General features: G+C 48.0%; 1 protein-coding gene across 1 annotated transcript in view; it reads right to left on the bottom strand.

The window, feature by feature from the left end:
• Positions 1-25,889, bottom strand: part of LOC307083803 (receptor-type tyrosine-protein phosphatase gamma-like) — a 93,303-nt gene that overhangs the window by 23,033 nt on the left and 44,381 nt on the right. The window contains exons 3-12 of the mRNA XM_079747791.1: positions 23,170-23,349; positions 19,198-19,343; positions 14,912-15,007; positions 12,134-12,200; positions 9,712-9,869; positions 7,018-7,213; positions 3,431-3,615; positions 1,620-1,728; positions 1,449-1,498; positions 494-1,232 (exon numbers count right to left, since the gene is read on the bottom strand). Of these exons, the coding sequence (XP_079603917.1) occupies positions 494-1,232; positions 1,449-1,498; positions 1,620-1,728; positions 3,431-3,615; positions 7,018-7,213; positions 9,712-9,869; positions 12,134-12,200; positions 14,912-15,007; positions 19,198-19,343; positions 23,170-23,349 (1,926 nt within the window). The remainder of the gene's footprint in view (positions 1-493; positions 1,233-1,448; positions 1,499-1,619; positions 1,729-3,430; positions 3,616-7,017; positions 7,214-9,711; positions 9,870-12,133; positions 12,201-14,911; positions 15,008-19,197; positions 19,344-23,169; positions 23,350-25,889) is intronic.

Here is a 25,889-nt window from a genome sequence, read left to right as displayed (position 1 = left end):
AAATTGTGGTAAATAACAAATGGCAAACAGTTTGCACTTCATAAGATAAATGCCCTGGTGGCATTTCCCCCACCCTGAAGCTAACTCTTCCCACTGCTTTCATTTCGCCTTTAAAACAAAAGCCTGTTGGCAAACTTGCCTATGCCTGCAGGGCTCAGGTTTGTAGTGACACTCAAGCATGAGGACGTCAGCTTTGCGTTAGAGTGTGTGTGTGTGTGTGTGTGTGTGTGTGTGTGTGCGATCGCAGGTGCATGTGCGTGTGTGTGTGTGTCTGTGTGTGTGCAGGTTTGATTCCAGAGAAGCGCTACACACACAAAATCATTGCGGAGAATGTCACGTCGGAAGGAGAAGAAGGAATCGTCTGAAAATTGGGTTTCGGGTTGAATAGGTCGGATTTTACGAGAGGTAAAACTACAACGTCCCGTGGACGGGTTCTGTTCTGCGGGGTGTAGCTGTACAATGCTGGGCGGGCACGGTAGGGTTGGGGACTCACTGGGGATGGAGATGGGCCACTGGCTCTTGTTGTCCCAGGGGCCTTTGGTGGACAGGGTGGGGTTCTGCATCACCGTGACGTCGCTGCCGGGCCCTTGGGTCGGGGTCACCCCCAGGTCCTTGTCCGTCTCCCCCGACTCCTTATCCTCCTCCTCGGGGTTGTGGGTCAACCCGGGCCCCGGCCCCCGGGTGGAAGGCCTCCCGTACTCTGTGCTGTTGGCGACGGTGACGGTGGTGGGTGTGGAGGTGGCCGAGGTCGTCACGGCGACGGCCAGCCCCTCGTCCGTGACGTCATCGGTGGCCTTCTTCCCCTTCTTCTTCTTGTCGTCTCCGGCGTCATCCTCCTCCCCTTCCCCCTTCTCCTCCTCCTGCTTCGCCTTCTTCTCCGCCTTCCCCTCCCGCGGGGCCAGGCTCTCCTCCGGGGGCCCCTCGGCGTCGGGGCCCTGGGGGGCCGCGGGGTGGGTGGTGGGCCGAGCGGGCGGGGGACTGGTGTGGTGGGAGGGGGCCTGGGTGGGCCAGAGGGAGCCAGGCAAGGAGGAGATGACACCGCCGCCAAAGCCCAGGCCCGCCAGGAGGGTGCTGGTCACCACCGACGCCACCGTGGTCTGGCTGCCGCTTGACGACGGCCCCATGCCCGTCGCCATGGAAACAAAGGAGAAGGGCAGCCCGGAGGAGGTCCAGGTGGAGGAGCCGGAGCTGATGGGGGCCATGTCCGCCGAGGACGCCGGGGACACTGTGGGCTGGAGACCAGAGTCACACACACACACACACACCAAGTGACTCACACGCACGGACACACAAACACACACACACACACACACACACACACAGCGACTCACACTCACATACAAACGCACACACAGTGTCTCACAGACACACGCACACACCCACACACAGCTTCTCACACACGCACACGGGCTCACATCCAAACACAAGCCCCCTTCTCGTTAACTCACCATGCCTGTTTTCACGATTCGAGACCCCTCAAAGATTCTTGTGGTGTTGGCTGAGAAACGAGAGGGAAACCGCAGCAGGAGAAATGTTAGTTTCGGAAAAAGGACCCGGTTTAATGTATAAATGTATAAATTATTGATTACTTAATCCCCCCCTGAGGTGAAGGTGCTCACCCCTGAAGAGCAGCGTCTGGCTGAAGTCGCTGCGGAGGTCCTGCTGACACACCGCCTGCACTCTGAACAGGTACAGGAAGTCCGGGGACACGTTGGATATCACCGCCTTCTGTTGGGGGGGGGGGGGGGAAGACAGACAATATTTATCCCCTCTCTGTTGGCTTTCTAATAGAAACAAGAGGCGCATGTTTTTTTATATCTTCTCAAACAACCGTCACGGAAAGCACAATCATTGGAATACGTATGGCAGCATGGGCAAAACAAAACCAGAAATACACGCTTTACAACATTACAACAGAGAGCCCTTCCTGCAGAGAAAGCCGGCGTCTGTGTTTTGTTTCTACCATTTGAGCTTAGCACTTGGCAGTTGACATATCTTAAGTTAGAAAGGGTTTTGCAAAAAGGTAGCTGGATTTTTGCCTGTGAGTGATTCTCAACTAATTTCTCGCCGGTAGCTGAAAGCAAGTGCTTCTCTAAATTGACCCGTGTCTGGAGAGATAGGCATTGGAAATTGAAATGGAAATGAAGTGAACAAAATAGGAGTGTTGGGCGGTGAGTGGGCACTGCTCTGCCTCAGGCTGGACGAAGCAGCGGCTATTGTGTAGCCAGTACACACCAAAATATATCAAGAATTTATTGTTTGCTCCCATTTTTGATTTCAAGAATAACGGCAATTTTTTTTTTATTTAAACCAAAACGCCGAACCCGAATTTCCGAGAAAACAAAATGAACCGACACACTTCCACCAGCCAGCGTCACGGGCTCTGTTCTCCGTTGAAAGAGAGGACACGCATTATCCACATGTATCAAAGCCAGGGTGGGCAGGCTGACAGCCCTGGCCGGTGGGTTTCGGGAGAGAGACAGAGAGAGAGGGAGAGAGAGAGACACGCTTTGTAATCGTTCAGACGCTCCCTCCGGTCTCTCATCTCCTCTCCCGAGCTGCTGCGTCGCCTGTGACCCCGCCGTCCTCAGATACGTGTGGCCCTGTCTGCTAGCCTTCAAACAATCAGAGATCTTTAAACCTCTCCCCCCCCCCCCGCCCCCCCTGTCTGTCTCTCTGTCTGTCTGTCTGTCTGTCTGTCGGGGAGATACGAGTGGCCACTCAATCAGCAGCAGCGTCCCTGGACACAACACTTTGTACCCTGCCGCGCAAACACTTTGACAGTAAACTCGGCCCTTTTGTCTGAGAATAAAGTGTGTCGTGTGATGCGCTGTCATGGCTACGCCGGCTACTTGAGGGCTGTGTGCGTGCGTGGGTCGATAAAGCCGTTTGTAGCCTTCGCGCTTACAAAAGGGCACACCGGGCTGCGCGGCACGCTAATGCGCTAACCCTGACGTGGGCCAGTATGCCTTGTAGCGACGCATTATGCATTATTATCTGCGCACCTATGCTATGTGTGATTACAGTGCCCGGTGGTTTGGAAAAACGTGTTATCACGATAATCATTGGGACTGCAGACCACATCGATAAATAAGACAAAATGCTTATTTGTTTCAAACGACATTCTGTCAAGTGTAGCTGAGGGTCATTCAATTATAGTATATATAAATGTAAAGTCCGGTTTCGGACTCAAGCTAGTCCTTTTTCTCGTCAACTGTTTGACAATTTAAGTGAAAATCTTCCCCTCGTAATTCATTCAGATGCTACCCTACCCTTTATCGACGATAAACAACAACATTCAACCGCTGCCTTTGCCAGCCCTACATCATTCCTCCCCCTCACTTTCACCCCTCCTCTCCATTTCAGTCTCACCCTGAACCAAACACACCAAACCCTATCCACGGTGAGGCGTGTAGAGGCCGTCCCTCACCATGGTCTGGTCGGCGGCCTTGGTGAAGGTGTTCTCGTTGGCCATGTCGCTCCTCTCCCAGCTGTAGGACACCATGTAGCTGGTGATGGGCGGGTGGTAGAGGGCGGCCGGACGCTCCCAGCTCAGTGTCAGAGCCGACTGGTTCAGAGGCTGGATCTTTATCCTCAGGGGAGCAGTGCTGCACACTGGAGGGGGAGTAGAGCCAAGAAGAAGAAGAAGAAGAAGAAGAAGAAGAAGAAGAAGAAGAAGAAGAAGAAGAAGAAGAAGAAGAAGAAGAAGAAGAAGAAGGACAGGGAGGAGAGGAAGGAGCAAGGGGGGGGGGGGGGAGGGGGGGGGGCTGGTTAGCACAACCATAAGAAACAACAACAGCTAAATAAATGAGCCAAAGGAGGGAGGTTATGGCATGGGGATTTCACCCAACGTGGACGTTGTGAACTTTTAAACCTGGCCTGGGCTGAGAGTGCCACTCTGGCGTGTCCCTGTGCTTGTGTGGGCATGCCTATGAGTGTCGGGTGTGTGAGTGTGTGTGTGTCTATGTACGTGCGTGGACAGAATCCAAGTGGCCAGTGGCAGAGGCTAGAAAAACAACCGGTGACATAAAGTAAGAATGACTAAATAAACACACCCTGCCCCAAGGCTTGGCAGAGGTGAGGCTCAGGAGGGCTGGCTGACTGACAGTGTGTGTGTGTGTGTGTGCGTGCGTGCGTGTGCGTGCGTGTCTGTCCCTTGAGCGAGCGTCTCCAAACAGTACATTTCTCCATAAAGCAGCAGAGGAAGAGCTGGCCAGTGGATAGCTCGGAGGTTCGGTTTAAACAAGGACACACGAGCCTCCAGGTGGCAGTGCAGGCTGGAGCACGGACAAACACACGCAAATGAAAACATGCTGGGCTCTCTAACCACATGTCTTCCCCCGCTCCCCACGCCGGGGGGGGGGGGGGGGGGGGGGGGGGGGGGGGGAAGGGGAAGGTGGGACCGCCAGAGACAATATTGAAATTGTGGCCGGCGCCCTCTCTGCACTGCTCCGCGTAGCGTTCACACTCTCGCACACGCAATCACGGCAATCATGAAAATGATGTGCGAGGGTTGAGGCAGGCAGGGGGGTGGCGAGGGGGGAGTAAGAGAGAGAGACGCGCACACACACACACACACACACACGCAAGAAAGGAAGAGTGAATAAATGTCATGAAGTGTTGATAAGGTCTGACAGGTGCGAGGTGGATGCGGGGGGGGCGTGATGGATGCCCCTCTTTCAGATCCTGAGATGTCAACGGCCGCCGCCCCCTGCCTGCCGCCGCCTTCGTTCAGGCAGGCCACATGGCGTCGGCGCCATGCCACGCCCCCTGGGTCACTCCGACACCGTCGCATCGACTGCCGCCTCAGACCCTCGCCGCTAATTCCACTAACGACGGTCGTCCTCCGGGGCCCCTTGACTTTGTGTCGTTGCGGTGCTACTAACTATGTGGGTCATGTTAGCATACCCTGGCGTGATGCTCAGCCAGGGCTTCATCAACCAGCAGGTAGGGGCATAGTCCTCTTGTCCTCAAAGGACACCTGCAGGTGGGCCGCGTGCGTCAGGGGTTTCGAACCCGCAACCTTTTTCAGCCGGGAGTCAGAGAGCCAAGTGACGACGTGTGTGCGTGGCTTTTCCTTTTTCCTCATCGTCTACATCATATCTTTTTATTGCTTATTATTAGCAGCGCCATTATTATCGTTATTTAACCAACTCATGGTTTGCTGGGCCGTCTCACCGAGACGTGGCGGTGTGTGTGCGTTTAGGCCGCTATTGATTCCGGCGGCAGCGGTGAGGGGGGGATGGGTGGGAGCTGTTTGGGCGCCTCTGAGGGGCTTTATTTTAATTAAAGCCGTTCCGTCTCGCTGCAACATCCGGTGGCGCCGAATGTTATTTACTCCCGTGCCGCGGCCGCTGCGCATTGATGATTTATCAAACACCTAGTTATTACCTTATTTATGACACGGTGGGCGTTGATGTGCCTATACTGCAATATTAAGTCGTAAATCAAAATCAAGTTTGCATATTTAACAGTCCCCCGCTTCCACCGGGAGTGTTTCTAAGGGAGCCGAGGGAAAATAGAAAAATAGAAAGAAAAAAAAAAAGAATATATCCCACTGCGAGGACAACGGAATAGATAATAGAAATCAGCTTCTGATGCTGCAGCCGGCGGGCGGCCGCTGATAAGCCGTAGGACAGGCGTTCCCCCGGCGGTTTGATCCACCGGAGTCTCCCGTGTCCCCCGTTCACTCCGGAGCCCTTCAGAGACGGCCGGAGCAACAACATTGACTCTGCTGACCCCCCCATCTCCCCTCCATCTCCCCTTCCCCGGTGTCCAACCGTGACAAATGAACGGCTGCAGTGCCAAGTGAACACCTATATGTTTTATCGAATTTGTATGCAAATCATTTTTGGGTGGTGTACGGTGTCAGTTGTTTGTACTGAGGTTATGAGATGGCTGTAGAAGATTTGTAATAAGATGTGCTATGGCAAAACGAAATTGATTGCTTCATGTGTGGGTAATTCTGATTCAGGAGTGCTAAACTAAAAATATTATGCAAAATATTGTGTTATCGATGCTTTTTTGAAGGAAGAATTAATGAGGCGAGAGAGAGTCGTTTAGTTTTGATAACTGCACGGTAAAATAAATATAGATCAAAAATAATTTTAATTAATGAGAACCATTTTGTCCACGTAAACTGTGGCCGGGATTACGTTCTGAATCCAGGCCAGCATTAGCACTGCTTCGCACTCCTTGAAGACCCAATGAATATTCAGTTTCTGTAACCATCAGGGACCAGAACACCAAAAGGAGTATAAAAACGAATGGACTGGTATGTAGGATTCTTAATCTCCATCCAGCGTCATATATGTTAGCAGCCGATATAAGTCTATGCTTTAGACATGACACTGAGCAAGACTTTACCGATTGCAAAACTGGGAAAATATACAAAGATAACGACCACTCTCGGGGAGAAGCCTGAACATCAAGCAGAAGGCATTCATCACGGCATTGGGAAACTAAAATCAACTTCACATAGATTCCCCACTCTTTGAAATAAGACTGTTAATTTCTCAACAGGCACATCCTTAACCAAAAACAGACAAAAACTAAAAACAACAGAGGAAGAGTGTGGAGAAAAGCCAGCGTAACAGGGCAAAAGAGTAACAAAAAAAAATAGAAGCATAAAAGGCTGAATTAATACTCTGCCTACTGCCAGAATACAACAAAAGCAATTCCACAGCCCCATTGGTATGGGACTATTCCGGCTGTGCCGCATATTAATGATGATTGCTGATGTAGCGTTTTGCCGTCCTCCAACTTCATCACAAGCATTTCTAATCAATTCTCCACAGAAGACGCACACAACACTATCTCCCAGCGCAGGGAAAAAATAACCCTGCATGGTTCCCGTAGCCCTCTGTCGGGACCAAAATACATCTTACCACGCGGACGATCGGGGAAAAACACCCCCCCGTTAGGGTTTGGTCGGACGTGGAGCGGGAACATCTCTGCGTCTCCACCTGCCACCCCCCTCCCCCACCACCCCTGCGGCGACGGATGGCGTGCGCTCACCTCTAGAGGCCTCGGTGCCGTGGGGCCCCGCCCCCAGGCCGGCGGTGACGTCCGACTTCCACGCGTCCTCCACGGCCGACTTGTAGACCACGCGGTCGCCAAGCTCCTGCAGCGGCCGGAAGTTGTTCCTCAGGTACTCCACCGACTTGACGTGGTCCTGTTGCTCCGTGGTGAAGATGGAGTAGAAGGCCTCCAGCTATGGAACCGCCCACGCACACACACACACACACACACACACACACACACACACGCACACACACACACACACACAGAAAACACACCACGGTCACGGTGTGTAGAATGGGCTAGTTGCTCTGGGAGATTGCATTATTGCGTGATGTGGGTGCTTTTGTGTGTGTGTGTGTGTGTGTGTGTGTGTGTGTGTGTGTGTGTGTGTGTGTGTGTGTGTGTGTGTGTGTGTGTGTGTGCATGTGCAAGTGAGTGTGTGATTGTGAGTATGTGTATATGGGTGCGAGTGGGCATGTGAGTGAGGGTTCGTGGGTGCATGTGAGTGAGTGTGTATGTGTTTGTGTGTGCGACTGTGTGTGAGTGCTGGTTGGTGCCATTACGGCGGCCCATGCTGTGACAGACAACGCTAGCAGGGGTTAGCTAGCAGGCCCGGGCACAAAGGCCTCCCCAGAAGTCCGCTGGCCAGGCCACCAGAACGGCCCTATCTGCTAGCGGCGGGGGCCAGACTTTTCAATGGAGCAAATTTGTGACCATTGATTGGTTTAAATGATCCCCTGAAACCCCAAGTAATGACCGCACATTACAGACGGTCCACAATCAATGGCTCCTACGGGTGCTTGCAGAAATGAATTACGGGTTCATAAAAACACCATCTGTACGCGTTGCTACCGCCAGTCGCCCCGACGGTCGATAGATCTTTTATTTTTTTTAAGCGGAAATCAATTCCGACCAAAAGATTTGTCCTCCACCAAGACGGTAAAATTCCATCGAGCCTTTGAACATGGCGTCAGGGACCAATACTCAAGGGACGGGGTGGAAGTTGGGGGGGGGGGGGGGGGGGGGGAGATGTGAGTAACGGATCAGTGTGGACCTTGCCGCTCATCCTTCTGAAAGCACGACGCATACATTCTTACTTTTACGGCGCTGGCCTCATTTGGATCAGAGCTGCGATCGATGAATTCTAGAAAAGATGTGCAATTCTTCTTTTTAAAATGGAGCCACCATTCCTGGTCAACGTCCGACACCCAGAACGCCGTCTGCCCGCGTTGGTGGAAGGACAGCGATCGCTTTTAAACTGTTTATTGGTCAACTGCCGCAGCGGAGTGTGGAATGTTTCCGTTTGATTTCCTCGTGCCCTGGGCTGACTTTTTTTTCGTTGTAATATTTATTACGCCAGCTGCGGCGGCAGAAGAACTCCTCGCTTCTGCCTTGGAAGCAGCAATCAGATCCACTCCCGATAGTTAGGGAGTTGAAAGACGTAAAAAAAAAGCAAGCATCACTTGTAATAAAAAAGGACAGAGCGGTATCCTAGCAAGTGTGCTCCTCTTCCAGTGCACCAACACACTGAGTGAGCCTAACCGCCTGCACCCCTCCATGTTATTAAGAAGACTGTAATTAAAGGGGAAATGCATGACATGCATGGAGCCAATATTTCAGTTGGCAGAACAAAGAACTCAATAAGCGAAAGTGGGCCAAAGTGAGGCATACCTTTATATAGGCAATCTACCACTTGGCAGAGTTACGAGTTACGAATTACAAGGAACAAAGGGAGGGGGGGGGGGGGCGAAATAACTAGTCAACTTCTGACCGCATCATGATGATGGTAAAATCAGCCAAGAGGATTCAAATGATGGTTCATTAGGCGAACACAATCGTGTTTTTCTCAGCACAACGGTTTGTGCGTTCCAACGGCAAGGTGGAGGAGAGAAGATTTCACTCGGGGTGGTGGCGTCACGCCAACCTGCCTTACTTCCAGGTAACCAGGACATCAGGAAGAGTCAAACAGCGAGGAGCGGAGGCCAGTTGATCCGGGAGGATTGCAAATAGCGTTCGCACCCGAGTGCATACCGTCAAATAAGACCCCCCCCCGGTTCGTTTTCATCACTTAGAATGTGCGGCCCACCCACGTGTGTTCCACGACACAATCACGAGAACAGCTTGAGAGAGAGAAAATGAAAGTGATTTGATTTGAATGCAATTTCTTTTTTTTAACAAGTTGTAAAAATAACAATTTGTGAACGGCATTTCCTTTTTTTTGTGCCACTGCTTTGTGGAATAAAATGCATAATATGACTATGGGGTGAGATGAGCAAACGAGCTAGTAAAGTCTTAAGTGCTTCCGTGGAACGAAAAAAAAGAAGAAGAAAAGCATGAAGCCTGTCTTCAGAGCTAATACCAATTATCATTCAAATGGCGGTAATTAGCCTTACCTTCCTACCTAATCACACCGCGTCTGAGGCACTTAAGGGGGGCGAGGAGCGCGTGCTGAGAGGACTTCAGACTTCAGGACGTGAGGAGGGGGGGAGGGGAGACGCGGGGGGCGGGAGAGCAGGAGAGCGGTAGATGACGGGGAGAAACTGCTTACGCTCAAGAGACTACGGGGCAGCAAGTCATCCCTCAGCCCACCGCAAACGGTGTCCGATTGTGTGTGAAGGGGGAATGTCGCTCTTCTCCTGCGAAACTCTTCAGTATGTGTGTGTGTGCCTGTGTGTGTACCAAACGCACCTGTAAGTGGGAGAGATATACGGGCCTGGAGAAGAGGATCCACTCCACCACTTTGCTGCAGGGCGGGGTGGTGAGGGAACCCTTGTAGCGGTAGTAGCTGTCCAGTGAGGACGGGAGCAGATCCCGCAGGATGAACGAGCGGAGGACAGTCTCCTTCTCTGCAAGAGGAAAGAGAGGGAGGGGGACGAAGAAGAAGAATGGAGGAGAACGTGAACACAATTACAAGCATAAACCTCACGAAAGCCCCTCTCCCTCTCTCTCTCTCTCTCTCTCGACCTGCCTGAACGCACATTGATTAAAGCATCCGTCAACGCTACACTACGGCGAGTTACATTTTACACCTGCATTAACGAGATCATTTCATTTCACTTAACCGGGGAGAATTTAAGGTTCGTCCTAAAACCGTCACCGCTAGAACGATGCTGGCCACGTAAAAAAAGAGAAAAAAAATGAAAACACCCCCCCCCACTCCCCATGTCTGGCGCTTGACCAGATCCCGGTACTTAAGGTGAGGAGAGGGTTGGGAGGATCAGATAAAATGGCTGGCTCTGACAGCTTATCCCGGCACTGGCTTCCCCCCCCCCTAGCGAGACGCATCTCAGATGACTAGGGCCCTGGGTCTCTGGGTCTCTGGGCAGCCGTGGGGCTCCACACAACAAGGGGTTCTGTGTTCCCTGGGTTCAGATCACGTCCCACGGGGGGTAGGGCCGCTGACGGGGAGATCGATCCCCTTTACCTCTTGTGGAATGCGGGTTGCGGCGGGACACACTCGTCGTAAAAACTAAAACGGTGTCCCGCGAAAGAACGCAACACACCTGGGAGGGACTGGGAAAAGGCGAATTGGTCGGCCTCGAATATTAAGAAATAATTGATCGTTATTTGTTAGGATGGTAAAATAGGAGTGCATCAAGGCGCCGACCGAACCCCATGAAATCGACTGAATCGCGAACGTCGCTCCGTTTGGGTCCAAAGCAGATGTAGTGGTCACATCAGACGGATTGGCACACGGAGATGAATGAGGACGAGACACAGACAGCCCGTGATAAAACACGAAAAAAAAGGTTGACACGTGAGCCATTGTTCTTCAAGCGAATGCCCGGAGACGTCGCGCCGGCTCGCCTGCCTGACAGAACTCCAGCTTCTGGGCGGCTCATTTAGATGAGCCACGTTGTGACTCTCAGTATTCAGCGCTGCCTCTCCGCCACCCTGACCTCGGCCCCGTGGGCCAGCCCCGACGCTCCGGCCCAGACGCGCTGACGGACGGGTGGCTGTGGCTAACGAGCTAGTTGAAAACCTCTCGCACACACACACACACACACACACACACACAGTCAGGGAGGAGGGGGCGAGGACTAAAGGGAGAAGCCAGTGAGTACGAAGGCTCCTTTACCATGAAGCCCCCCGCCCCTCTCTCTCTCTCTCTCTCTCTCTCTCTCTCCATCCTCCCCCAATTGCTCCACGCCCATATCTATCATTTAATCAGAAGACATGAGAACATCAGGGGGGGATTTGAGGATACAGGGGGACGCCAACATTGGAATCGGTGCACAAAAGCATAAACCGGGGTCAGGGTTTGCAGTCTGAAACCCGTGGGGCTCTTTCTCCCTGCCTTATCTCCCCCAACGAAAAATGCCATCTTCAGGGTTTAGGTGGAAACCGTTAAAAAATACAACTATGTCCGTAGCGGATTGTCCAGGTGGACAGTGAAGAGAATCGCCGCCCCTGTCTCTAGATAGATGGATAGATAGGTGGGGATTACAGGGATGTGATGGGGTGCATATCTCGCTTCGGTGTGGTCTGTTGGGGAGATGGAAGAGAGGCAGTCGTTTTCGACGGCGACAGCGGGGACCATCGCGTTCTTCAACCCATTTTCGCGGGCGCCATGTCGGACACAGCTGCCCGCGGCGCCGGCGGTCCGCATGAATAGTTAAAAACACGGCGCCAAGGTGGGTCTACTCTACGCTTCCCACTGGGGTGGATCCGGGATGTGCGGTGGTGACTAATTGAGGCTTGGGTGAAATGCTTCGGCTGGGGGCTATTTTGTTTCCGACGGCGAGCAGAGAGACGTGGAAGTCGGACTGGCCCCGCTTTCTTTTGATGCGGGCAGCGTGCGTACGTTTGGCCGGCTCATTTAGGGGCCTAGGAATATAAATCGTGCACGGAGGTTCGGATGCTACAAAAGGGGAGGTGAATTAGCGAGCAGAGGTGAATGAATGTAAATGGCATGCGGCCCCCGAATTACACCGGCGCTACCGATCGATCGCCCAGACTGGAGATCGATCAATGTCAACGTAACAAGACAAAAGAGATGGCCGTTTGGTTTGAAAAGTACTCGGGTACAGCCGTGGGCCGTGCCGTTCACTCAGTGAGCAGGGAGAGAGATAGAGGGGGGGGGGGGGGGGGAGATGAGCGGACCACCCACCGTGATGCACCACCCCCTTCAGACCCTGGATGATGGGCTCCACCGCGGGGTTGTCTTTGTGGCCCAGCTGTGAGAGAGAGAGAGAGAGAGAGAGAGAGAGAGAGAGAGAGAGAGAGAGAGAGAGAGAGAGAGAGAGAGAGAGAGAGAGAGAGAGAGAGAGAGAGAGTGAGAGAGAGAGAGAAGGGGGAAGAAGGAATAACAAAGGTTCGGTAAACAGCAGAGGAAGCCCAGGCCGTCTCCCCCTTCCTTCAAAGTGCCGGCAGACACTCACCTGCGCCGCGGGAAAAGGCGCACACATGTCATTTGGAGCCGTGGCGGAACGCGGCGCTTCAGATTCCGCTTAACGCGCTGCTGCTGTTTTATGAGGCGTGCCGACAAAGTACGGTATGAATCACAATGCGGGGGGAGAATGCCCAGCTGGTGAGATCCTCTGTGCTTATCCCATTAGATGGAGATCTGTCTGTCTGTCTGTCTGTCTGTCTGTCTGTCTATCTGACTGTACAAAGACAGACACAGGCACAGACACATGCACACACACACACACACACACACACACACACACACATATATATATATTCAACATATATATAGAGAAAGAGATGTGGCTCCTTCTAAGGCGATGTCACCTACTCCCTTATTTGTAATTCTTGAGACAACGCTAACATTATCTAGCTGTTTAGCTACACACTCTCTCCACAATAGCCCCCAATGTCCTACTTAAGAGACGCGGTTGGGCAAAACGGGGATGGGACGCGGGGACCGGCCCTCTCCCTTCTCCACATTAATTCAGGTCAGTCGAAAGAGAATAATTGTGTTCAACTGAATGCTGAATGTGGATAATATGAGCACCTCAGAGGCCATTAAGAGACCCTGGGGATTAGGGGAAGTAACCTCGCCTTATTGATTGGATATGGTGAATCTGTGCCAGTGTGTGTGTGTGTGTGTGTGTGTGTGTGTGTGTGTGTGTGTGTGTGTGTGTGTGTGTGTGTGTGTGTGTGTGTGTGTGTGTGTGTGTGCGCGCGCGCACACTTGTATGTACGTGTGCGTTCGTGTGTGTGCATGCATGTGTGCGTTTCGGTAAAAGAATTCAAGATAAAATACAAACCCAAATATAAAAGCTAACATCGCAATCTGCGACTCAGCGGATTGCGCGCAGCGGTGCTAATTGCGGTAACCGATAGAGACGTCAGACGCCAGGGGCGGCGTTTAGGTTCCCCGCCCGCCTGCGGTTCCTCACTGTCTGCGGCGGCTACACCCCGACGCTAACACCTGCGTCCCCGCTCCGGGTTCCCGGTGACCCCTGAGTGATATACTCTACTCTTCTTATCGCTAGATTAAACAGAAAATAGAACCGAGTGAAAAATGAGCCACGGTAAAGAGCCTCGGTTGTGCTTATGAACATCTCTCCGAGTAATATTGTTCAGTTTTCTGCGTGCGGCGAGTTCACAGGTGCATGTAGAAAAATGAATACCTTTCAGGATCATTAAGGGGCTTTTTTTTTGTTGGATTATGATATTAGTATATCCGAGCAAGCTCGAATTCCTTTTTAATGCGTTTCTTTTAATAGCTGTCCGAAAACACACACACCCACACATTCGCGTAACCGTTAACCAATTAGGGCGGCGGGGGTGTTTTTAAAAGGTTACCCTGTGAAGCAGGCCACTTAAAAAGGGGAAGATTCATCTCATCCCCCCCGTCTGCCCCCAAAACTACAATCGTGCAACCGTTTCGGTATGAAAGTTTAAACAACTTCCTGAACAGCCGAGGAACTCTGTGGGGGACGCAGGCGAGAGGAAAAAATCTGCAGAAGAAGAAGGGGGATCTGGATTCTCCTCTACATTTAGAGCTCCTTGCGGACCCGGTATCCAATGTACCCACTCGCCGCGGCTACTTTTACTGCTTTCTCACCTTGAAGCATGAGCACGTCTTTTCTCTCTCCGAAAGAATAAAAGAACATTAAAGGAGGAGAAGCGCGGACATGAGCCATATAAAACACACACACACACACACACACACACACACACGGATGTGAGCAGAATGACTCACAGAACTAGTGAGTGCTATTATCCACAGAAAGCTTTCAGACACGTCACATGAGGTTGTGTATGTACACACACTGAAATGCGTATATGTAATACACTTTTTACCTAAAATGCGGAAATATAATGCACTCTTTATCCGAGATAAGTACATCCACTATGTTTCTGAAATCAGTACATGAAGAAACAATATGTACCTGAATCGATACATTATATACACAGTGTATCTGAAAGAAATACACAGTGTACCTGGAATAAGTACACACAATACACTCTCGCAATACAAGCCGTGGCAGGGCGAGAAGCTTAAACTTAGGGTTTTAACTCAGGGTTAAAACTTCAAGGGTCCCCATGAAAAGGCTGAAAAAATGTATTCAGAGATTGATCTCTAGGGCTGATCCTGGCTCAACCAGCTAGCAATAACCATGCTTATCATTTCCTGTCTCTCTTCCCTGTTCTGTCCATAAAGGCACAACAAGGCCCGTACATAACATAGAACAGTTCAAAATATAAATAAAAATACATTAAATAAGATAGAACAAGCTCAGGATTTTATGAATCGATATCGGATCATCCAAATGAAGTACGATTTAAATCTAAAAATCTATTTTTTTTTTTAAACCAGCCCTGTATACAATACACCAAAATATGTATACACACAATAAGCACACACACTCTATACACAGTATGCACACACTCACTTAAACAGGTATACAAACAGTATGCACGTAAACTGTACCTGAAAGAAGACGGCCATGGCTGCGATGCTGCGTCTCTGTTTGATGGCGGCGCCAAGGCTGTCGAAGTCGTCAGAGTTGTACAGGTAGATCTGCATCTGTGGAGGGGACACACACACACACACACACACACACACACACACACACACACACACACACACACACACACACACACACCTCTTAGAAGGCTGAGGTTGGGCGGGGGGGGGCTCGCCCATTATCAATCACTTTGACACACCACTGAGGATTTGATGAAAAGCTATTTGAAGGGCATTAAAAAAGAGGCTTATTCATCACGGCCATATATCATATATCCCATAATATTTGCCAAATCCATTTTTTTTTTTTTAAAGCTTCACCCGGAGAGAGGAGCAGAGGTTTTTTAACGTCCCAGTCCAGGGACGTTACAACAGCAGGACGCTACCTGAAGTGGTCCCACCCACCTCCTCCACCCGTCCCCATGGGGAGTGCTAAAGTGGTCCCACCCACCTCCTCCACCCGTCCCCATGGGGAGTGCTAAAGTGGTCCCACCCACCTCCTCCACCCATCCCCATGGGGAGTGCTAAAGTGGTCCCACCCACCTCCTCCACCCGGGACCACTAAAGTAGCCCCCCTCCACCCAGGACCACTAAAGTAGACCCCAGCACCTCCTCCACCACCCAGGACCACTAAAGAAGCCCCCCACCACCCAGGACCACTAAAGTAGACCCCCACCACCCGGGACCACTAAAGTAGCCCCCAGCACCTCCTCCACCCGGGACCACTAAAGTAGCCCCCCACCACCTCCTACACACAGGGTCTACTTTAGGAGCTTTGTGTGGAGGTGGGGAGGGTCTACTTTAGCAGTACCAGTGTTTTTGCTATATAAATATATATAAATAGCAAAAAAATAAAGACTAGAGAATAACTAAAAGTGCAGCAATGGGCACGGAGGGTTATAGAGCGGGAACGGCAGAGATACACGCCGCTCGGACCGTCCAGGTGTCTTGGAGAGAAGGGAAAAGAGGGTGAGGGAACATGGAAGTGTGTGTGGGAACTGCTGCATGGCTGGTCCTGACCTTGCCAAGAAGGAGGGGGGTAATATGACGAATGTCACCTTACCGCCGTAACACACGGTCACACAAGTCAGTTGCCAAAGGGCACGCTGGCTAGCTCCTCTCCTAATTGCCCTCCGCGTGATCTTGAACCACTTTTCTTATTCGCTGCAGAACGTATAGATTATTATTTGCTTTTCCTTTTTTTTTTTTGCGCACAAGAGCATTTGACACTCTTGGTCTGGTGCCGACTTACACTTGCGCTCAGACCAGCGACGCAGCCCAGCCGACTGTACAGGAGCCTGCCTGTGGAGTTTCTTTAACTGCAGCCTATTAATGGAACCAATTTGTTTTCACCCTGAAAACTCAGCAAGAAAGGCCATTCTCCATCCATCATCATTTAGTCATTAGTAAGCTGCATTAGCCAATTATCTTGACCCCCGTCGACGCTGCGTATATATATATATATATATATATATATATATATATATATATATATATATATATATAAATAAATAATAAAACACACACATTTGCATTATACATACCCATATATACTGCATGTATTAACATTATAAATGGTTGTGTTCCCGCGGACAGAACCCCGTGAATCAGTGCTGCTGACAACAGCACTGTTTCACATGGACACCGTGATAGGAAAATATGTGTGTGTGTGTGTGTATGTGTTTGTGTGTGTGTGTGTACGCGCGTGCGTGTGTGCGCGTGCATGTGCGTGTGTCTCTGTCTCTGCCTGGCTGTCTGTCTGTCAGAGGGTGAAGGCAAGTTAATGACCTACAGTGTTAAACACTACTTCTAAATTAACTTCCTGTACACTCTGCAGAAACACACTCTCTCACGCACACACACCACTGCCAGTGCTTCATTGTTCTGAAACGTGCGGACAGCATGTGCATGTACACGTCCGACACACACACACACGCACACACACACACACACACACACACACACACACACACACACACACACACACACACACACACACACACAGACCTACTGCGGCGCGCTTCGCATCCATGTATAATTTATCTTGCCTCGGCGACACACTAATACATTATTATAACAGAGCTCACTGCAATCTCCTGAGGGGAAAGTCATTTTTCCATTGTTCAGTGTAGCCTCTGAGTAAACAGGTGGTCCATCTATCGATTAGCCCACTTCAACACCTAGATTCATGTGTAAGCTCCACGGGCCGTGGGGCCCAAGGTTCAGTGGCTGTGATACGGGGAGCCGTGGGGGGAGAGCCGGTTTCTATGCAACGTAGCCGCCCCCCCCCCCCCCCCCCCCCCCTCCATCACTGAGCAAAGCAGGGGCGGCGGCATCACCTTCTGTCCCCCATGACAAAGGGCTGCAGGTCGCTTGGGGACGACTCGTAGAAGGAATTTGGACGGAGGGTTATTGTGCTGTGACCAATTGGGCTATAGAAGCAGTTCAGTGGAGTGTATTTATCTGAGCAGCAGAACGGTAGACCAGTAGTCTCTCTGGAGAGTGTTGCTTTCAAGCATTAGGCCATGGCTTTCTGTTGCAGTGGAGCACAGGGGATATGTGCTAACCTTTTTGGACCACATTAAGCTCCCGGTGATTGTATCTACGTGTATTTATGTGTGATGTCTTTGTGGGCCTCTGCATGCATGATTGTGTGTGTGTCTGTGCACTTGCATTTGACACGTTCCTGGGTCTATATGCGTTATCCGGATACCTGGTCATTGAAATTTCAATCAAGACTTGCATTTTATCATATTTTTCATCTATTTTCTGAGCCGTTGATTGGGAAAACAAGTTGTGTTTATCATAATTTCCCACAGTATTTCTGGTGAAAAACATGCCTACGTTTAGGGACATAATAATTTCCCCTGTTCGTCAGATTTGCTTTTCACCTAACAACACGTACCGTTAATCAGATTGAAATTCAAAGGAGTGGAAAGAGATTTAGAACCCTGCACCCCCCATCAAACCAGCTATATGCCCAATAATTCAGATTTAAATGGCAGTATATAATCCAGTGACCTTTAACACATGATTGAACACAAAATGATGTGGCGGAAGGAAAAGAAAAAATCTCATCACAAAGTTGTTGGGAAGGAGCACAGTAATGAGCAGAGCAAATAAAGGGATTACAGAAAACCTAGCTTTACATTAAAGGACACGTCATTAATAAGCCATCGGATTGCCGAGATGAACAACAGCGGTGGGAGCGCTCCGGTGGATCAAACCCTGAACAGAAAACGACCGTCACAACCACCGCGCTCCTCATACAGGGAGAAAACACTGACATTTCACGAGGCGAGTTCTGCATCATTATCTGAACAAAGTGCGGCAGAATGAGACTCAGGGTTTCAGAACCCTGAGCTGAGTTTGTAATGACTTTCATCTCAAGTTCTTTCTTTGTGACATACATAAACACGCAAAGCAATTCTCGCCAGAGAATATGATGGGTAGCTTTTAACTGATGACTACTGTGTGCCAGTCTTGCGCATTGTCTGAAAGTGTGTAGCGATGTAAGTGTTATTAACCGCTTCCGTTCCCTTCCGTTCATTTGTGGATTTGTGTGTTAATAATACTAGCGCAATACGCCTGGTAGTACAGTGATTTCAACTTTCCCACTGCAATCTCCTCCACACAAATTTATCAAACAATTTTTTGCTCGCACACCAAATCGATGTCTCTCTACACTCACACATCACGTATATGTGATATGTCCTTGTAAGCTAGCATATGCCAGGAATTCACACTATTCTTTGCACGCTCTGAAAAGATATTTAAAAATACGTGCTGCTCTGTAATGTACATATATTTCCATGATAATACAATGTATTCTTATCATTCACACATTTTGCTGGGCTGTAGGACCACAATCCCGAAGGGAAAGGGTGGTTATGTGAAAAAATATACTTCTCTAATAATATGAATTATTATTATTATTATATTATATGATTTCACTAGGCTGTTTCAGACAAAAGCCACCTTCCAGAAATACAGGGAATAGAAAATCATAGAGGAACTGAAACAAGAATGGTATATTAATTATGCACCAGCAACATCTCAGTTGTTGATGCGGAGATTTATCAACTTCACCTCGTACTCAGTGGCACACCTTGGCTACAACCTCCTCCCCAAGTGAGGGAAGTGTTCCGTGTCTGCCTGCTATGTAAGGGCAGGTGTTTCTATGTAAATTCGGGGGCCGAGAGTTTTTTTTCCCTTTTCGTCCCCTGCTGAGGGACAAGGAAGGCTCTTACCTCCACTGGGAACCTCCGGCCTGCGATGCTGTGTTCGGAGCCTGCTGAGCCGTTCTGGCCCCAGTGGAACTCCATCTTCTCCGCCTTGAAGCGCCCGGGCAGGCCAGCCCCACGCACAAAGTAGTCGTTCTTCAGCAGAACAGCGACTACAGGGAGAGAACGGGGAGAGTGGGAGAAATAAGGAATAGCGATGTGTTAACACACTATCACAGACAGCCTTTCTAGATTAGCATAATGAGATAAAAAAAAAAAATGAAGGGATCGGTCAGAACAGGTTGTTGATGGGACACCTGGGACTTAATGTTATGTGCATGATAAGGTGGACAAGACGTACGATGTCATGTTTTTCTAATGATGGGATTTGCTCTAATGACCACAAGGCTCAAAAGAAGATTCCGTGCAAGGCTTGATAAATTACCAATAGATATATCAATACACATATGTAACATTCAAGACATTTTTATGTAACACGCGTTGACAGATTGTGAAAATTGCACTTCTGTGGCTCACATGTTTTTGAGTGTTCTTTAGCAAGTGTATATTTGCTTTACACCAGCATGGATCAATGTAAGGGAGAGCTAGCGTAGGAGGATTGCTAATAAAAGCGCTTGTTGTGGTCACTTTGATACTTGGAAAAAGCGTGGCTGTACTGACAATGATGGTCAGGAAGCCACTTTTCAGGGCCATTTTTACTTTCATACCCTTGAGCTACTCTAATTAATATGAATTTATTCAATTGAACAGCACAAATAGAATAGCATGCATCTTAAATCCATGCTTTAATTATCGCAGCGTATTAGATGTTCCAGACAAAAAGAGTGTATGTTTCCTTTAGATCTTCAGCGATTCTATTGCTTGGATCCAAGAGTATTTATAGAAGACATTTCATTTAATATTCTCTTTGCCGATGACTCTGCTTAAAAACCATGAACTCAATAAGAGGTAGTATTAAACTAAGATACCAATTGTAAAAGAAATACAACAAATAAAACTCAAACAAGTAGGAGCACATAATTACGATGTGGAAAATGTAATTTTACACATAAATTCAAATGGCTTCATAAAAGCATCCTTTAAAGGTGCAATGTATAAGATTTGCCAACTGACAAATTATTCCTTAACCAACAGGGCGTAGCAATATTAGCAGAAAGTTACCAGAAAATCTATCTTAAGAAACAATGAGATGCAGAGTCCCTTCCAAAAGGACCTTGGTTCCACCTCATCCTTCTCTCCCCCCCCGAAACGCATCACCCCAATGAATATAATGAATAATTAGGGTTCATTTTTGAATGTTTGAACCAACAAATGTACACATTGTCCCTTTAATGTTTTGTCCTCATTATCGAAATCAAGTTAAAAAATAAATACATATTTTAAAATAATTATACATATATAGAACAGTTATATCAAATACAATATTTCCCTTTGCGTAAGAAAACGAAAGGAGGCCTTGTTTCATTGGAAACCACTGTTTTCTGAATGCATTTCCACATGTCATGCCAAGTGACACTGCGGGTTGTGAATGCATCGCAAAAAGGCTCGCTGGATGCTCCGCTGAATAGTCAAACATCATTTGAAGATGGATATGGATGGGATCAAAATGTATCTAGGATCGTGTTGCCATCGCTCACCGATGTGTCTCTAGCAGTGTTTTTCTGGTGCCTCCTCAGCCTCTGACTCACACACACACACACACACACACACACACACACACACACACACACACACACACACACACACACACACACACACACACACACACACACACACACACACACACACACCCCAAATAACAGACTGCTCCCACAAACACAGACACTCTCTAACCAAATAAGAGAGTGCTCCCTCTTCCCCTGCTGTTGACTGACACCCTCCTGCTACAGGAGGATTTAGTCCGTCTCTCCAGATCAAGCCACGAAACAAAGCGCAGCGAGGAGCAGCGAGGTGCGCGTGGATCCACAAACAGATCGCTGACAGGAGAGCACACGCGGGTGCCGTGACGCGTCTTGAATCCAGACGCCTGCTTAAAAATATGAAATCACCCGACGCGCCGTGAGAGCGATGGGGAAGGGGGCTGCCGCACAGGAAGGAGGGTTTAAAAAGGAAGGACGGAAGGAGATGAGAGAGGGTAGGTGATGAGAGAGGAAGGATCAGAGGAGATGGCTTCCTGTGGAGAGGACGTCGCGTGTGAAGAGCGGCGAGATCATGAGATCAGAGCGGGAAACCGGCGTGGCGGCGGCGGCGGCTTGTGGTGCCGGTTGCTGAGAGGTGGCCCAGCGAGCAGAGAGACAGGACAGGTCTCCCCGTGAGACCCCCACATCTTCTTCGGATTTTTGCCTAAAAAGTTGTGATGTTCGGTAATAAAAAAGCCCTGCCGGGGGTGGTAGTGCTGCGGTGTTGAAATCCCGCACGCAGGAATTAAGAAAGTCTGGGAGGCGGGTTGGCCCTGGGACTTTCATTAGAAATGCTGTTCCGGGTGCGTCTGTCTGAACTCAAGAAACAGCAGAGCGGGAATTAGACGCTAAGCCAAAAAGACCTTGAATCACAGCCTGTGAAGGAACGCGAGTGTGTGTGAAAGTAAATCCTTGATCAATGCAAATGTCCCCAGGGACTCTCCCCTTTCCGCATGCATTTGGTCGACGGACTGAAATTTGCCTGGGAAATGTTGAGTTAAACAACAATGACTGGAACACTGCCAAAACAGAGACCGGTGTCAGCGCGGTTCAAGGCGTACGAATTTGGCTCTGCCGAGGTGAATCACGATGCATTGATCAGGTCTCCGAGGCGGCCTCACCACTAATATTGCCATGCTGTAATTGTTTGGCACAAGCTCGATTGTGATTGGTGACCGACGTGACGTTTGACGAATGCTAAATATAACTGGCAATGTCTTGTGTGACTGTTCCTTCCTACCATCTTAACCCGATTCTATTGTTCTCTAAATGTGTGTTTCAAAAGAAGAGTGATTGTGATCTCAAAGTGGTGATACAAAGATAAAGATCTGGATGTATTTAGGGATAATGTATGTGACGATAATGACAATGTCGTTATCGTAAAATAATTGACTTTTAATGAGTTGCGTCCATAGCAACAGTCAGTTATTCATACAGTGGTCTGCTATCCAGAAATAACAGACTACTGAATACCGCGATTGACCAATCGGAAAAGAGTATTGATCGAGGCTGTGTAATAATTGGCCATGCTATAATACATGTAGCATATATAAATTACATATCTCTGACAAATTAACCAGGGTAGGTGAGGTGGATCAGTTATCAGCTAAGTTGTTTCCATTTTCATAGTTCTTTCAAGGTCAAGAAAACAAACTAGTATGGCTCCAGACCTAAATAAAATGCACGTCGCAGAGCTACTATCCATCTCTGCTTTTTGTGTTTTTTTTCCATCTTTAGTGCATAAAGTCGGCCGAAGCATTTTTCCCCCCACTGGCCAGAGTTGTTATGGAAGCTAACGAGGCTAATTAAGATCAAAGGCACAAGACAACTCTCTGTACTCTAGAGAGACACATCACCAAACCAAGGGAGATCAATTACACTCAGAACTCTGCTGCCAACTGCCATGGGATTTCACAGCCATCTGATCTTTGAACGACAATTGCTCGCAAAAAGAAAAAATCTTGAAGGCATCGTTTGAGGCAACAGCTTATTATTAAACACAGGGACTTGTTTGTGTGGTGAAAAAAATATGAGACTACTTGAAATAATGGTATTATATAAAGGACCAAAAGAAAAACATGTAAAAAGGTATATTGGTTTGATTATTAAAGCACTGTGGTTGGATGACTAGATGAAACACAAGCTGCATAATTGGCTACTCATAAGTTGCATAAGTGGAGACGATTAGTCAACAAGAACACACCGTTACAGTGTAAAATAAACAACGGCGATGGTTTGATGAGGTTGTGTATAATGCGGATGGATGAAAACGCGTTGTGTCAAGAGCATTACTTGGTACCTGTCTTTCCCGTGTTCTTCATGGTAGTTTGGTTGGACGATTCAACATTGAACTTGTCAAGAGTTAGTTCCTGGTACTCCTGGGAAACCTGAGCGTTCTCGTCTATGATGTCCACCGGGGATTGGGTCCCCTCCCCACATTCTGGGTAGGCAGCGTGCCAAACTGTAGGTCCGTGGCTCACTGTGAGGGGGAGAGAAGCAGAGAAACACAGTCATATACACAGGAAGTCCACTGAAATAACTTTTTTTTCCTTTGGTTCGATTTTTTTCGGTTTTATCATTGTTTTCTCCATCCAGATCCCTTCTCAAAATAAAAAGCACCAATATAGCTTGTTCTACACTTTAACAATCCGCGTCCCATGGGTGCCATGGAGTCACTTCCTTTAGAATCCTCCACCAATGTCTTCCCTGCTAATCCTCTTCCCCTACAGTGGCACTGGTACAATGGAATAATCCACACCCGACAGGGTCCTGGTTGATCTCTTCTGGGCTACAATGGGCCAATGGAGCCACAAAAGAGTGCAGGATCAGAGGGAACAAGAAAGCATGCATAGGCTTTAACTTTTTTTTTCTAGGTTGACACAATATTCATGATCCAATTTCCAACAAATATAGGGCAACGCTGTCACTGGCTCATACAACGATTGAATTGCTCTTAGGGTGAGTACAAAAGAGACGCTGGATCTATATGGAGGTTTTGATGTGGCAAAACAAAAAATAAATAAAGTGGTTAAAGAAACCGAGGAGTCGCAATTCATGAATGTGTTTCATGGTTTACAAATAAGTGAATATGTAAATAAATCATTGCAAATGTCTTTATGCAGTTCATTCTCTTTAGCCAATCAGAGCTGTGACTTTACACTACATATTTTGCCACAGTGGCATTGTTGACAGTTGGCTCCTGTCTTCAAGGTGTTTTATCTTGGAGCACAGAGCAGAGATTTCTTCAGAGGAAACCTTGCCAAATGTAACTTATCAAAATGGCAGAGCAAAAGTGCCAAAATACATAAGATCTTGGCAAAACATAAGCAACAAAATACTGGATGTTCAATTGTTCATATACATTTTCAATATTTGCAATGAATTAATGAATTACAACAACGAAAAAAATAATCTCTTTGAAAAACGACATATGGGAAAGGTGATGAAAAGGGAAGTGTTTATTGTGAGGTCAGTCCTTTAATGAGGACACCACAACACTGACAGAATACAAAATCTGCTGTTTTGTGAATACAGTACAGCAGAATCAATGGTGCAGTAGCTGGAAATGTTCAGATGCATCACCGATATCAAAAGAAGCCCTTTAGTAAATTAGGTTGGAAAGGTAATTATGCAATGTTTACAACGACATCCTCAACACAAAATACATTTTACTGTGAAATGAAAATGCTTTTATTTTGGCTAATGCATTAATATTGTAATAGTCTTACAACTTTACAGAATTTACAAATACTTCCCCTGGATGAGAGGAACTTAACATTTAATAAGATTTATGGCAGAGTAAACCTTTTGGGTCTAAATTAAGTTCTTAAAAGTATCGATTCTCAAGTTTATCTCTTCTGCAAGTCAACCTTGCAAGAGTTCATCCAAATAATCACCTTGAAATAATTTTGTCATTCATGGTTTTTATCCCAAATTGCCTGCAAGTGTTATTATTATTTTTAAAAAGTGTAAACTACGCCCATACAAGCAAAAAAAAAATCAATAAATAATTATATGCTACACAAAATGTGTTGAAACTAATTAAAGGCCAATTTCACATAGCGATTTGCTGTAGAGTAACTATAAACTCACAGTTTCTAATCAGGCATGTGAAAAGACTCTATTAACTTGTGAAGTGGTCTTTTTTAGGAACCGACATGTTTAGCGGTGGAGCTGAAATCAGATAAGCAGTGGTCGCAAAAGAGTCTATTAATCGCTCATTACTATTCCACAGAACGTCCACTGGGCTCTTAATAGTTTATGGTTTCTGCCAATCTCTTAAGTGTCCAAAACGAATGATTGATTCAGTGGGCAATACCAAGGCAATGGTCTATTGCTTAAGGTTTTAAAAAGGAGAATTAGTGTATACAATGTAACCTTGCCATGCAGGAACAGAATTGGGTAACAGTAAGCTCTTTATGCTGAGGACAAGGACTCGTAGTGTATTATTAATTCCACATACCCTCGCTGTTTGTGCACAGTGATGGTAATTTATGTTGATGTAGGGAAACACCCCCTAACCTCACCCCAGAACTAGATAGCACCTCGCTTCCACACACACGCACACGCACACGCACACACACACAGTTCCTTCAAGGATAAAATGAAATTAGGTGTTAGGATATTGAAACTTGTCCGGATATTTAATCAAACCACATTGTAAAACTGTAAATTATCCAGTATTGCTCCCATTACCATGGAATAGAAATGTATTATTGTGGTGATGGAGCAACTTACAGGGAGTGCCTATGGATAGCGGGTAGTCAAAAACACACAGATATATGGTCAGTGGGAGGTTGACAACGTTTCAGATTGAAGAATGGTTGGTAGACATAAACTGAGATAGATTTTAAAAAATGGTAAAATGTGGCCCTGACAATACCCCAATATAATGGGCACTGCTGGTCTTGCGTTTAAATATAGCTTCTCATTCCTTATTTTGAAAACCTCCAGCTATTTCATTCAACTTCCACGTAAACACAGGCAAAAAAAAAAACCTTGGTGGACCTTCACATGGAA

Source organism: Pollachius pollachius (assembly GCF_949987615.1).
Source record: "Pollachius pollachius genome assembly, chromosome: 12".
Taxonomy (NCBI): Eukaryota; Metazoa; Chordata; class Actinopteri; order Gadiformes; family Gadidae; genus Pollachius; species Pollachius pollachius.
This window is presented reverse-complemented; position numbering and strand designations above follow the sequence as displayed.